Source organism: Anolis sagrei, chromosome 2 (assembly GCF_037176765.1).
Source record: "Anolis sagrei isolate rAnoSag1 chromosome 2, rAnoSag1.mat, whole genome shotgun sequence".
NCBI lineage: Eukaryota > Metazoa > Chordata > Lepidosauria > Squamata > Dactyloidae > Anolis > Anolis sagrei.
Genome location: NC_090022.1, coordinates 243,408,797 through 243,423,943, shown reverse-complemented (window position 1 = coordinate 243,423,943; position 15,147 = coordinate 243,408,797). Strand labels below are relative to the sequence as shown.

General features: G+C 39.0%; 1 protein-coding gene across 2 annotated transcripts in view; it reads left to right on the top strand.

Annotated features, from left to right (window-relative positions):
- COMMD10 (COMM domain containing 10) overlaps positions 1-15,147 on the top strand; it is an 80,629-nt gene that overhangs the window by 55,449 nt on the left and 10,033 nt on the right. The window contains exons 6-7 of one of the 2 annotated variants that reach the window (XM_060761937.2): positions 13,418-13,477; positions 14,112-14,637. In XM_060761937.2, the coding sequence (XP_060617920.2) occupies positions 13,418-13,477; positions 14,112-14,150 (99 nt within the window). In that variant the 3' untranslated portion in view covers positions 14,151-14,637. Of the gene's footprint in view, positions 1-13,417; positions 13,478-14,111; positions 14,638-15,147 lie in introns of those variants that run through there. The other variant, XM_067464488.1, reaches the window with a different exon arrangement.

The window sequence follows — 15,147 nt, the reverse complement described above, 5'->3', positions numbered from 1 at the left end:
GTGAAGCAGACATGCTGATCTCAAAGTCTAGCTTTTCCCCTTGCAACTGTGCTTTTAGATTTGTGGTGTTTATTCTTGCACTTGACTACTGAGAGATAGTTAAGCAGTTTACATTTATCACCCTTTACATAGCTTTCTAATTATTTTTGTTCAGTTTTGCCTTGCTTTGCTCAAAGGTTTTTTTTTCCTTCCTAGTTGTTGTTTTGCTAATTGGGAATTACCATTTGCCAGAATGCAGTATGTGGGAATGACACTAGTGAGAAAAAAGCGTTTACTATTTTATGGTGATGGATTATTTCCTACCTATTATTTAATGATACTTTAATATATTTAAAGTTAGATCCAGAGTCATGCAGAGCACAACTCCGTGAAGTGGATGATTCTGCAGAGATACGTGTTTGTGTGTGATTTTTGCTCATTTCTCTCTCCTTGTATATCACTGTAGCACTGATAAATTTGTTCCTGAATAGTGTGCATAATGACTGTAAAGACTGTAGAAAATGAGGGAGTTGTGCTGGCTCCTGATTTCTTCTGCCAATGAGAAGGACCATTTTATTTTCAGGGGGTCAGCTGATTGGTTTGCCCCTTATACATCCATCCATCCAGACATATCCCATGGCAGCTTAACACAATCTTCATGTTCAGAGACAGAATGTAACCAACTGTAAGGGGAGATAACTATCATTTTCATGCTCTGCCTTGGGGAGTATCTTGCTGACCTCTGTATGTGTGTCTGTGTGTACGTGATCTGTCCTAAAAGTAATTAGACTTGTTTAATTGTTCTCTTATTGAACATACATGCAATTACTATATATCACCTTCAAAATAGGCTCCTTGTGGCAGTAGAAGAAGTCTTCCCTTGAGATGTTGTTCAAAGCCCTTGTTCAGCTGCCTGGATGTTTTCTACTGTCCAATAATGATGCCCTTTCAGGTGGATTTGGAACTTAAGGAAAATATTCCATAGCTCCAAGTCAGGGCTGTACGGTGGGTAGGGAAATATTTAGAACAGCCTTCAAAAGAGCCATATTGTTCTCTTCTCTTGAAGTTAAGGGAAACTGCTCCAGACTCCTGCATTTTTGCTTGTGACAAGACACAAAACTGCTATGCACTTTGGTAATGTACTGATTGCTACAAAGGCGTGGAGTCAAATGAAGAAGATAAAACTGTATGCCTGAGTTCCCCTTCAAACTGCCTTGATCTCTATTTTCCTTTCCTGGCCCTTCTGCATTGCACATTAAAAAATCATTCTTGTTACTTTTGGGACAGATCACCTATGTCACTACAAGTCGACTTATGGTGGCCCCATGAATTTCACAAATTCCTTTCATAGTCAAGGAATACAGATTGTTAAATTAAATTTACTATTGCTCTGAACCTGCAGGAATCTTCTTATGCATTTACTTCACTAATTCTAGTGGTGCCTGCTTTCAGATCACTGCTATTGGCATTAACATGTGGTACTGCCTCACTTGCTCTACCAAGTACATATACATACACATGCACACATACTTTGGTTAGCTTAGGGAAGGGTTGACATCCCTGTTGTATTTCTTTTGCTCTCTGGAGGATTTCACCTTTTTCTGTCCCTGTGGCAATTGAATTTTGAAAAAATTGGCTTGTTGTGGAAACAAGGATTCTCTAACCCCTATTTGTAAGTTGGATGTTTGTAACTCGGGGACAGCCTGTACTAGGCCCCTGTGAAACATGTTAAGTAACTTTCAAATAATCACAGCACACCTGCATAATTACTGTTCCTGTGAACATTGTTTATATCCTTTGATACAATTCTCTAAAATACACACAAAACTGCATGAAGAATAAAATAAGAATGCCAGTCTTGCCTTTAATTTCCAGGAACCTCAAAATGATTTATATTGGAAGTGCTGTTCGTGTCTAAATTGTCTTAAATGGAAAGGCATTTTTAATATTGGCACAGTCTAATGTTTAGATAAAGATAAATTCCGTTGAAATAGATGTTTATTATTGTGGGTCCTTGTGGAAGAAGTTGTGGAGGAGATGCAATGAGTTGATTAAGCAGGTTATGCCATGGAAAATTGTTTCCAGTTTTCTTTCCATAGTGTTTAAGAGGAAAGTAAGAATGTGCCTGAATGTTTAATAAGCATTGCCACAAATCAAAAGCAGTAACAATTATACAGTGAAGACACTGGGCATAGAGTTATGATTTTTATATATATAATTAAATACACAAGTACTGTCTTCTGTAATTTTAAACCAGGTGACTAGATTCTCTTGTGCTTTGCAAATCTGAAATTAATTTCTCCCTGTGGCTGCCTGATTTCTGTTGGCAATCTAGGTAGGCTTATAATAAGTTGCTGATGATTATATAATCAGGCAGAGGGGGAAAACCCTCAATTTTGCAAACACTTGAAGATAATGTGCCTAATTAAGGCATGTTGTACTGTATATACATTCTTAGAGTGGCTTGAGCACATGTAGGTTTTACTCAGATACTGGCCTTGCAGAAATTATTATTTATTTATTTACTGCTGTGGATGTAGCAAGAGCACCTGCTTGTCCTATTTTGATGGATTCATTTCAATTGGTGAAACCCGAGGATGTGGACAAGATACTTGGAGGAATGAGGCCGACCACATCCATCCTAGTCCCCTTCCCATCCTGGCTTCTAAAGGAGGCCAGAGGGGGATTGGCTGAGTGGGTGGAGGTGGTGGTTAATGCCTCCCTTCGGGAAGGCAAAATTCCAGCGAGCTTAAAACAAGCTATAATAAAACCGCTGTTGAAGAAACCATCACTAGACCCCACTAAATTTGACAACTTTCGGCCAGTTTCCAATCTCCCCTTTTTGGGCAAAGTCCTGGAACGCGTGGTGGCCTCACAACTCCAGGTATTCTTGGGAGACACGGATTATCTGGACTCGGCACAGTCTGGTTTCAGACCGGGACATGGAACTGAGACAGTCTTGGTCGCCTTAGTGGATGATCTGCGCCGGGAGCTCGACAGGGGGAGTGTGTCCCTGTTGGTGCTTCTGGACCTCTCAGCGGCCTTCGATACCGTCGACCACGGTATCCTTCTGGGGCGCCTTGCGGAAATGGGTCTCGGAGGCACTGTTTTGCAGTGGCTCCGGTCATTCCTGGAGGGCCGTTCCCAGAAGGTGTTATTGGGTGACACCTGTTCAACCCCACAACCATTGTCTTGTGGGGTTCCTCAGGGCTCAATTCTGTCTCCCATGTTGTTCAACATCTACATGAAGCCGCTGGGTGAGATCATCCGGAGTTTCGGGGTACGGTGTCATCTGTACGCAGATGATGTCCAGCTCTGTCACTCCTTTCCACCTGCTACTAAGGAGGCTGTCGAGGTCCTGAACTGGTGCCTGGCCACTGTAACGGTCTGGATGAGGGCGAACAAATTGAAATTGAATCCAGACAAGACAGAGGTACTCCTGGTCAGTCGTAAGGCCGAACAGGGCATAGGGTTACAGCCGGTGTTGGATGGGGTTGCACTCCCTCTGAAGACACAGGTTCGCAGCTTGGGTGTGATCCTGGATTCATCGCTGAGCCTGGAGCCCCAGGTTTCAGCGGTGACCAGGGGAGCGTTTGCACAGCATAGGCTCGTGCGCCAGTTGCGCACGTACCTTGGGAAGTCTGACTTGGCCACGGTAATCCACGCCCTTTTCACATCCCGCCTAGACTACTGCAACGCTCTCTACGTGGGGCTGCCCCTGAAGATGGCCCGGAAGCTGCAATTAGTCCAACGCGCGGCAGCCATGATTCTAACAGGAGCGGAGCGCAGGAAGCACACAACCCCCCTGTTGCACCAGCTCCACTGGCTGCCGATTTGCTACCGGGCTCAATTCAAGGTGTTGGCATTGGCCTATAAAGCCCTAAACGGTTCCAGCCCAAGATACCTATCTGACCGCATCTCGGCCTATGAACCCACCAGGACTTTGAGATCTTCTGGGGGGGGGCCTGCTCTCGATCCCGCCGGCCTCCCAGGCACGGTTGGCGGGGACGAGAGATAGGGCCTTCTCGGTGGTGGCTCCTCAGCTGTGGAACGCCCTTCCTACAGGCATTAGGCTGGCACCATCTCTCATGGCATTCCGTAGAAAGTTGAAGACCTGGATGTTTGTGCAGGCGTTTGAGTAATTTAGTGCAATCTGGTAATTGAACATAGGAATGGAACAATGGACGACGAACTTGGATCATGCATGGATGATGAGGCGATTGGGGATGGGGTTTTTGTAATAACTGTGTATTGGGATTGCTTATTAGTTATTAATGGAAAATGTGTAAATTAATTGTCAGTGTTTATTGAGCCATTGCTGTTTTTATTGTCTTTACTGTTTGTGAACCGCTGTGAGTCGCCCTCGGGCTTGAGATACAGCGGTATATAAGCATAGTAAATAAATAAATAAATAAATACTGCATTTCTACGGCACCTTTCTCAGCCCGAGGGCAACTCAAGGCGGCTTACACTAGCACGATTCGATGCCACAAGGAACATAAGCAAAATTAAAACAAAATTAAAAACAATTAACACACATTATAAAAAACCCTGTAAAATCATTAAAAGCATAAAGCACGAGTAACTTCCTTATTTACCTATCTCACACTCTATTGCCTTTTCCACATTTTTTGTGGTACAACCTGGGATTAAAATGGATTTAACTGATATCATTGCCACTTGATGTGCATAAACAATGTGAAGTGGAAAATATTTTATCGTAATACACAAGTTAAATAAGGAAAAGCAAAATGACCACTTGTTTGGTTGCATAAGTATTCATCTCCCTGATTCAATATCTGATAGATGCATATATGGCAGAAATTGCAACTCAAAGTCTTCTTGGATATGTTTCTGTCAGTGTTCCACATCTGTATCCCAAATATTTTGTGCATCATCGTTGTCATCACTGTATTGCAAAATTGCCCAACCTCTGTCAGGTTGGATCAAGACTGTTGGTGAACAGCAACTTGCATGCCTTGCTATAGATTAGTGGTTCTCAAACTGTGTGTCCCAATATTTTTGTCCTTAAAGTCCCAGAAATCCTAATAGCTGGTAAACTGACTGGGATTTCTGGGAATTGTAGGCCAAAACACCTGGGGACCCACAGGTTGAGAACCACTTCCATAGAGGCTCAACTGGATTGAGGTATGTTGTGTATATCAAATTGTGAGAATACCGATTAAATTCGAGTCAGTTCCAGGTTTTTACCACAACAAAGATGTCAAAACTGAATATTTCTGCAAGGTACTATAATTATATATTACAGATTAGTTTTAAAGTGTTATTTCACCTAGCTCTTTCAGTATTCTCTGTCCATCTGCTCAAGTTTATCTGCTTTTAATTGATTTATTATACCAGGATTGATCAGATTGGAATATCATTGAGTCTTGTTACTTTCTGCCACATAGAGCAGATGGAAGGAAAATATGGTTCATCAAAGGGGCATTCCACTGCAAATTCAACACTTTAGTTTGCTGTGGTGGTTGGGAGATCTCGCCTTTCTCTTCAAATGAAATGGTTCTTTGAGGTGTAAAATTTGAGAGCTCAGAAAGGTTCTCACCTATGAGTTACAACATGGATTTGATACAATATTTTACATTTTGGTTCTTTCCAGAGAATAGTTTTGTATTTCAGCTAATTTTCAGTGTTATCACAACACTTTGTATTATTATCCAAAGTCAGGTCACTTTTGTGGAAAATTTAGAATATTAGTTCAGATGTTAGGAATGGACTCTCTTTGTTAAAGAAGAATAGAACAGAAACAGGAAACGCTATACTCTGTCTTTTGTATTGCTCTTAAGCCTACAAGGAATACAAACATTGCATTAATCTAAATGTTTGGTCTGCTTTCTAACTGGAAACTACCAGTTTTGAAAAGATGGAGAATATATCATTGTTTTTATTTACTCCTTTAGAAAACAAGATATGAATTTATCTCAGAAACTCACATTGCATCTCATGGGATTTTATTTGCAAGATTTGTTCGGAGGGGGCTTGCTTTTGCCTTCCTCTGGAACATTGTTCTCAACCTGTGGGTGCCCAGATGTTTTGTCCTTCAACTCCCAGAAATCTTAACAGCTGGTAAACTGGCTGGGATTTCTGGGAGTTGTAGGCCAAAACACTTGGGGACCCACATATTGAGAACAACTGCTCTGGAATAACTAACTGACCTAAGGTCACCCAGTTGGAACCCTAATCACCCAGAGTCCTGTGTCTAATACTCCAATAACTATATATCACAATGGTTCTCAGGTAGAAAATGTCAATTTTTGTTTATTTAGGACTAGAAAAATTAAAAACAATTAGAAATATGATGCTGATACCATGTTTTGACACACATATGTCCCATACAAGTTCTTGCCTTTCTTTTGAAGAAGCCGCAAATACTACGTTATCTGCAGTAATCAGAAACGAATAAAAACACCTTTGTCTTGTTTTTTATGTCTAGGGTGACAGCAACATTGCTGAAATGTATTAAAGTATTACATTTCTTTATTGGCTGTCACTCTTGTGTGGTAAATTGCTTAATTACTTCAGAGTTATGCAGTAATGTAATTTAAAAGATAAAATGCTATGTTGATTTATTCCTGTGATTAAAATATTACTGTTTCAGACAAGTAAATCCTGGTTGCAGAACAAGGAGTTCATTTTTTTTAACCTTCTATCCCTCTCAAATCTCAATTTAGGATAATATGATTAAGCTATATGTTCTTCCAGCTGATACAGTATGTTAGGATAGAAAACAATTGCTGCATGTTAATCTATAAGGCACCATTTTGGAATAATGAAATACCTGTTGCAATAGAACCTCTTTCTTAATTTAATGAGTTCAGTTCAGCAATTAGTATAAAGTTCTATTACATAGTGATGCCAAACCTTAATGATTTTCAAAGCAACTCTAACATACTCCTAACATATATTGAATTTCATATCCATGCCTTTATTGCTGAAAGTCTAAATCAGTGGTTCCCAAACTTATTTGGCCTACCCCCTGGAAATCAATTTTTCTAAATCACCAACCCCTTACAGTTATTCATTGCCCCCAAATGCACCTGTGGCCATTACACCCCCCCCCCCGGGATCGCTGCAATGCCCACCAGGGGGTGGTAACGCTCTATATTCTGATCAATAGCTATTGGTAAACTGATTTGTTCATTCTGTTCTGTTTAAGAATGCAAAACAACAGAAGTATTATACCATATGAGAGATTGGTACAGAAGAAATTGTCGGTCAGGATTTGCCTTGAGGAAAATTCATTTTCATCGGGTGAAGGGAGTCCAAACAAAATGTCCATTTTTTCTGTCCAAGTTGAAATTTCTCATCCAGTTCTTAGAAATAAACAAACTTATATATAGAATGCATTATTAATGTATTTTAATAACAATCTTATGAACCTGCTTGCCAATTAATTACAATTTGTTCAGAGCTTGAAGATAGGATTTTAGACTACGTTGCCTGAAATCTTCTAGCCAGCATTTGCCCAGGGATTTTGTTTCTGCCACAGAACTCACCCCATCCTCAGAATTTAAAGACTAAGTTTGTCTATCTGACATGTAGTGGCCTTACTAATACCGTGGTTCTTTTCTTTCTTAGTCTTTATTAGCCCTGTTTGGAAAACTCTTCACTTTTGATTCAAAGTGGATATCAACAAGTCAGGAGCAATGTGCAAAAATAATGAGTTTATGTAGTATGAGGGTATGCTTTTTATGTTATTGTGCTTTTGTGATTTTAAATAGCATGTGAAAAAGCCCTTAAAAGTATACATGGATTGAAATGCACTGGATATTATAGATAATAATAGATCATATTTCAAGCATCTTGAGATGTATCTTATTCTTTCTTGTTAGTCTTTAATTGGCAACTAATACAGCTCTTTCAGCAGAAGCAGTGAATGGGTAGACAGACAAATTGAGATAATTAGGATTGGGTTCTAAGGAACTATGTGAATGGAGGTGGGGGTTAAAGAAAATATGAAAAAAGTTTTTCAGTTAAGATTAAATTGGACAAGTAATACAAAATGCAAATGTTAGTAAACATTTATTTTTTAATTAAATGTTTACTAATATAAGATTATTCAAACTTAAAGACATATATGCTGAAGTTCATTTTAAACAACAGACTGTAGGGAAAATTATGACTACTTTGGGTGAATTAAGAGCTATATAATACTACTGTTATGCAGAGATATTTTAAAGAGACAAGCCAACCTGTTTCTCCATCTGCTTTCCTACATGTACGTGGCATAAATTTGCCACGGTGTAGCATCTCTTTCAAAAATTTTAAATTGTCATCTGCCACTTATGCCAGTTTTATTTAAGAGTTGAGTAGAATGTCTTAAGTTTCAGTTTTCATGTCACTGAAACTGGTTGGAGGAAAGATCACATACAGAGCACATTGCATATAGAACTGTACAAAAAGCCATAAAGTCTGTTTTTTAAGGATCCATGAGACACTGCTGTCTGTGAGTTTGTCTGATCGGGTTCAGGAAAAATCTGAAGGTGCTTCTTCAATCTGGTGCCCTCTAGAAGTTCTTATCTACAATCCCATATATCCATATGGGCATGGTAGGAGTTGTCCAAGTCATCAGGAGGGCAGAGCATTGGAGAAGATGGGTGCAGAACTTTTTAGATACTATCTAGAAACCTCCCTCCTTGTATATATGACAGATAGAGGCCAGACTTCACTTCAGTAAGAATTCTAGGTACAATCTCTTGCATTTGTTGTTCTGGTCCACTTGGGCACCAATCTTGTAGGAGATATTATTATTATTATTATTATTATTATTATTATTCTCATTCTTATTATTTGTGGAAGGTTTTACAAAAGAGCTGCTGTAGATATTTCTGGCTAGAGAACTTTCCCAAATTTGTTTTCTGTGTTACTTTAAATTTCAGTGCAGTTGATAGCTAGTTCAAGATCTTAATTGTTCAATAGCCTTGAAGGACTTTGATGCAACTCTGCCTGGTCTGATATAAATGTGCTGGATGTCTTTTTTAAAAGATAACATTTTTCATGAACTTTTCTGCACTTTGATAACATGGAAGGGGTTGTTGAGATCAGCTAAGGTTAATGATAATTCCTCATGGCTACAGACCAGTAGAAATTTAAACACAATAAAGTACGTATGAAATCTAATAAACTCACAGAGCCAAAAAGGATCTCTTCTTAATTGTTACTGAAGATAAAAATAACTTTCTGTATTACGGGAAAAGCAGCCAAGCTAGCATTAAGATTCACAAGTAGAACAGATTTTAATTGTTCTCTTCTATTTAAGACTCTGAAATTTCCCCCCACCCATCTTCTCATTTCCAATTAAACGAAAGTACATACTGGGCAGTAACACTGTTGATCTTCATAATTAGATTGCCCAAAAATGACTGCCTAGCAAACTGAGCACTAAAGTTAGGATTGTTCATGCCTTCATATTTCCCATTTCTATGATTAATTGTGAAACCTGGACAGTGAAGAAAGTGGATAGGAAGAGAACTCATTTGAAATGCGGTGCCGAAGAAGAGTTCTGTGGGTACTATGAACTGCTAAAAAGACAAATAAGTGAATTCTAGAGAAAATGAGTTCTGGACTTTCCCTAGAAGATGTGAAGATTAAACTGAGAATTTTACTTTGGATATATCATTTTAAAAGTCAACAATGCTTTGTAAATTACAAAATAGTAGGAAAAGAGGAAGACTGCATTCCAGATGGATAGACTCAATCAAGAAAGCTACAGCTCTTGAGTCTACAAGACCTGAGCAGGGCAGTTGAAATTGATTCGAAGTTGACTTGACAGCAGTAAACAAAAAAGAAACTCACAATTTTATCACATTTGGCCTAAATATCTTAAAAGACATCCTATCCTGTATTGGAGACTCATCAGGGACTACCCTGGTTAGTACTTGGATAGGAGTGCCAAGCGCACCTAGGAAGAGATCTACAATATTAGATGAAGAAACTGGCAAGATCAACTCCTGAGTATTCCTTACATAAGAAAACTCCATGACATTCATGGGGTTGCCATAAGTCGAAAGGCAGTTTGAAGGTATATACACATAAATCTAGAGCTCAAAACATTCAGATGTATTATAAATTGGGTATCAGTTTCTTCAATGTTTTGTTTCCAATGATGAATGCTATATTGTGTTTGGATGCTGAGCGTGCATTTATGATTTTTCATAAAATCTTAATGACAACTAAGACAACTTAAGCTTATTGAAACGTTTTTAGGTACTGTTCCATTATCTGGGTGGGGGCCACAAGGGGGTGCTAGAGAGAGAAGGCTAGTCCATTTTATGGGAGTGGAGGGTGGGTTGAAGGAGTAAAACTCTTTCCCCCTAGATCAAGGTTCCCCTGACATTACGTCCAGTCGTGTCTGACTCTGGGGGACAGAGTCGCCAAAGAGCCAGTGTTGTCCGTAGACACCTCCAAGGTCATGTGGCCGGCATGACTACATGGAGCACTGTTACCTTCCTGCAGAAATGGTACCTATTAATCTACTCCCATTTGCATGTTTTCAAAATGCTAGGTTGGCAGAAGCTGGGCCTAACTCTGCTCCCTATTCGAACCGCTGATCTTTTGGTCAGCAAGTTTAGCAGCTCCCCCTGTTTTCCCCCTATTTTCCATGCCCCCATCATGGATACAACCCTCGTTTATGATATGGGAAGTGTGGAGGGGAAATAACCAGCTAAAACGGGGGAAATGTTTTTTCTCCAACTCCCCCCCCCCTGTAAAATGGACTATCCTCTCTCTAGTACCCCCTTGTGGCCTCCACCTGGGTAATGGGAAAGTACCAATTTTTAATTAGAAAATGGGCACTGTCCCATTTAATTGGAAAGGTTTTTAATGTATTTATTTTTCACTTTCCCATTGCTTTTCTTGTCTTTAAGATTTTAGTCTTCAAGGTTTTAGCTGATAGTGAAACCCAATGCATTCCTTCTATAAATCTTCCTGTTAAATGCAAGCCACATCTTATTTTTCAAATTGTAATTATGTTCCAACTTTTCAAAAGTTTCTCATACGTATTTAAGATTTAAATTAATAGCACTTTGAAGCTTTTGCTCTGTAAATTTGTGTGAATGAAACTATTCAGGTTTTAGCATCTCAGGAGCAGTGCTTGCTGGTGCCAAATCTTGATTGACAGTTAAGCAAATGGTCCAAGTTTTGTTTATTTAGTGTGCACAACAAACTTCCAGTAATATTTTGGAATATTTGTATTGTTCATTAGCATTGATTTAGATTGTGGGTAATAAACTGGTTGGGACTCTAAGACAGCGACACCAAGACATTATTCAGAAATAGATCCCGCTCTCTCTCTCCTCCCTGAAGCCACTTGTTGATTCATTCTCGTTTTAAGACCTGGCAGAATGTTTTACAAATCTTTTTCTTTCGTTTTAGCATATTAAGTCCCTTACAGAAAGGATCAGCAGGACTCATGGCAGAAAGAAACCCCTTTCCAGTACTTCTCTTTTTTATTCACTTTCCATTCCCAGCATTGCTTTATTCCCTCCATCAGCGTTAAGACTAACCTCTCATACAAATTACGGTCCCTTTATATGTTTCCCTAAACTGCTAGAAAGGATCCTTTTTCTGCGAAAGGAAGGAGGAGGCATCGAGGTAGACATCCCGGCCCCAGTGATTTTATAGCTGTTAATATCCACTTTAAAAGATAGGCATTGTTTCCTCTTCCGGAAGGCTCACTGTGCTGGTCCCTTTTCTTGGAAGTAGTTGAACGAAGTGGCAGAATCTGATGCATGCAACCTTTGTTTTTTCTTTCTTATTTTGGAACTAAGCATTCACATTTAACAAACTTCATCCTTTGGTGGGAAACTGCATTTCACAAATTTTATCTTTTAACCTGGCATAGTTACAGATTTGATACTCAGAAACAATCTGAAAAGAGGACAACTACAATACAAGGAAGCCATGGTTCCAAATCAGCAAGACTTTGTAGAGCTGTTGATAATAGGATGATTTGGAGATCTCCCTTCACCTCAAAGTTGATGTGATATCAATTAACAACAAAATAAAAATAACATCAATTTAGGAGTGTATATTTTTATTTATTTTATTTTAATTTAATTTTGTTTTTATTTGACATCACATCAACTTTGAGGTAAAGGGAGACCTCCAAGTCACCCTATTATCAACAGCCCTGCAAGGTCTTGCTGATTTAGGAGTGTATATAGCTGCATCTAAGGAGCCCCTGGGGTGCAGCGGGTTAATTCGCTGAGCTGCTGAACTTACTGACCGAAGGGTTGGCGGTTCAAATCCGGGGAGTGGGGTGAGCTCCCGTTGTTAGTTCCACTTCTGCCAACCTAGCAGTTCGAAAACATGCAAATGTGAGTAGATCAATAGGCACCGCTTCTGTGGGAAGATAACAGCACTCCATGCCATCATACCAGCCACATGACCTTGGAGGTTTCTATGAACAGCACTGGCTCTTCGGCTTAGAAATTGGGATAGCACCACCCCCCAGTTGGACACAACTAGCACCATCCCTCAGTCGGACACAACTAGATTTAATGTCAAAGGGAAAACTTTACTATTGTTGCAACTAAATATGGATTAAAATTAAAAATACAAAGTAAAGTATGTTAAGTCTCCATCAGCTAGCAGAGATTTCCACATGTCACCATTCTGTCGTCATTCACAAAAATATGTACATACAAAAACCACAATTACAACTGCATCCCATCATAACATTAAGTCAAGTTACTTCATTTAAAACATTTGGAAGGTCTAAATAGGAACAACACATAGCAATAGATGGGCTAACAGGATCAAATGTCAATAATCTCACTACACTTGAATTACAATATTTACTCGTCAGTTCCTAGTAAGAGGCCTTACAAAGTGATATACCACCCACATCAAACTTGCAGCAAAAAGTGAGCAAGATAAACACAGTAACCACAAGTCGTTTAAGATATTACTGATATTTAAGCACTGCTTTGAAGCAGTTGTGTTGTTAACTTTGGCTGAGTGTCTGTGTAAAAAGACTGCAGCAAGCTCAGCATGGTAAGATCATAACTGTTAGATTAATTTGAGGTATTAGTTCTCTGCTGGTGAGTTCACTAATGGATCTGTGAGTTTGGTCACATCCTCTGTCTCCAGTGTCTCATTAGATTGGTACTTACTGCTGAAAGAATCGAAACATAATCTTCTGTTTTAAATGTCCTTTTGGAAAAAAAGATAACGAAATAATTTTCTTCCTAGCACTTTATAACACCTTGAAAAATAATTTCCAGAGGGGCACATGAAAATGGAGATTGAAATGCTTTTCCGTAATGCAGTGTACCATGAATAGGTTTGTTGGAATACCGCAGTTTTTCTATGTCAATACAACTCAAGTTAAAACTTAAAGCAAACCGTCATGTGGAGAACGCTGTCGTTCATATCTTACGTAGCCTAATGCTGTGGGCAATTTTCTTCTCTTCCACAGAATATGGAGAAAGTGTTTGTGGAATTCAGTCATGAGGAACTGTTTGAATTCTATAACAAGGTCTGTTTTCCTGTTTTTACAAGCTTTCTAACATTTTGATAACCTTTTCTTTGTCCTTAATAAATCTTTATTACCAATCCTTTGGTTTCTCGTTGTTCTTGCTTTGAATTTTCCTTGTAAACATGTAATAGCGTAATTCCCCCAAACACTGGCTCTTTGAATTATGTCTTCTTGAACGCACTAACTGAATGCAGGTTTTACATCTGCTGCTCTGGGTAACTTTGAACAAGGTGCAATGGGTTAAACCGGTGGTGCAATGGGTTAAACCCTTGTACCAGCAGAACTGAAGACCAACAGGTCTGAGGTTCGAATCTGGGGAGAGCGCGGATGAGCTCCCTCTATCAGCTCCAGCTCCCCATGCGGGGACATGAGAGAAGCCTCCCACAAGGATGGTAAAACATCAGAACATCCGGGCATCCCCTGGTCAAAGTCCTTGCAGACTGCCAATTCCCTCACAGCAGAAGCGACTTGCAGTTTCTCAAGTTGCTCCTGACACACTCACACACAAGCGAGACTCTACTGTAGCTGGATTCTTTGATTGGTATATGTATATATTTAAATTGTGTAGTTCATTCTTTTCTATTACCATGATTCTAAACATCTTTCATGTTTATGTGTTTTTTTAATTAAATAGTTGGAGTCTATACAAGCACAGCTGGATTCTCTTACCTGATGCTGTGTAAAGACTGCTTTCCCCATCACATTCCTGCCACTTCACTATTGAAGACAGATTGACTGACGGACTTTGCTGAAATGCTCAGTTGGTTGCTGTCTGCAAATTGCTTATCTGATCTTTGAACCCTATTAGCCAAACGAAGTCCTAGCTGAGAAAACAGAAGTTGTCGTGGGCTTTTTCATCTTTTCAGAGTGTATCATATTCCAGTTTTACACCATGGAGATTGAGAAGAACATTTTGCTGTTCTTAGTATTATTTTGAAATTTGTACTGTTTTGTTATAGGGCCTTTTTTGTTGGGGGGGGGGGGGGAGTTAGAAGACCACAGTGTATAATTATGTGATAGTATAAATAAAATGTATACAGATATTGTTCAAATAATTGAATAATATATTGCTTCCTAAACAGTGGAAAACTAAAGTAACATTTTGGCTTCCAATCATATCATACTGTTTAAAAAAGTAAAATAAATGTTCTTTATTTGAACTTTTCTCTTTGATTTATTAATAACCGATATGCATTTCTGAGCTTTTTGGCTACAAAGAAACACAAGGCCTGCCCATTTTTTGATGTTTTATTAACCGTTAAAGACCTTTCATAGAATATCTGATGTCACATATGAGAAAAGGAGGGCAGAAGCCAGCGTAAGATTTTCAAATATTTGAATCTGTACCAATATTGTAATGAAAAAAGCATGTAATTGCATATGAAGGAACAAGTACAACAGAATTTCTGTATATGCAAAAAATGTCTCAGTTAGAAATAACTTTTTTGTAAATGCCAACACATTGTTAATTGATTCTTTGCTGTGTAAATCACATGCAGATACATTTTCTGTTTCCTAGTAGATTTCCAATTTTCAGTAAAAAACAAAACAGTTGCATAAACAATGGGTGCATTTAATCCTTTTGGTTAGCAGAAAGCTTAGTGACACTATAATATTTATTTATTTATTTATACTCCGCCTTTCTCAACCCTGGAGGGGACTCAAGGCGG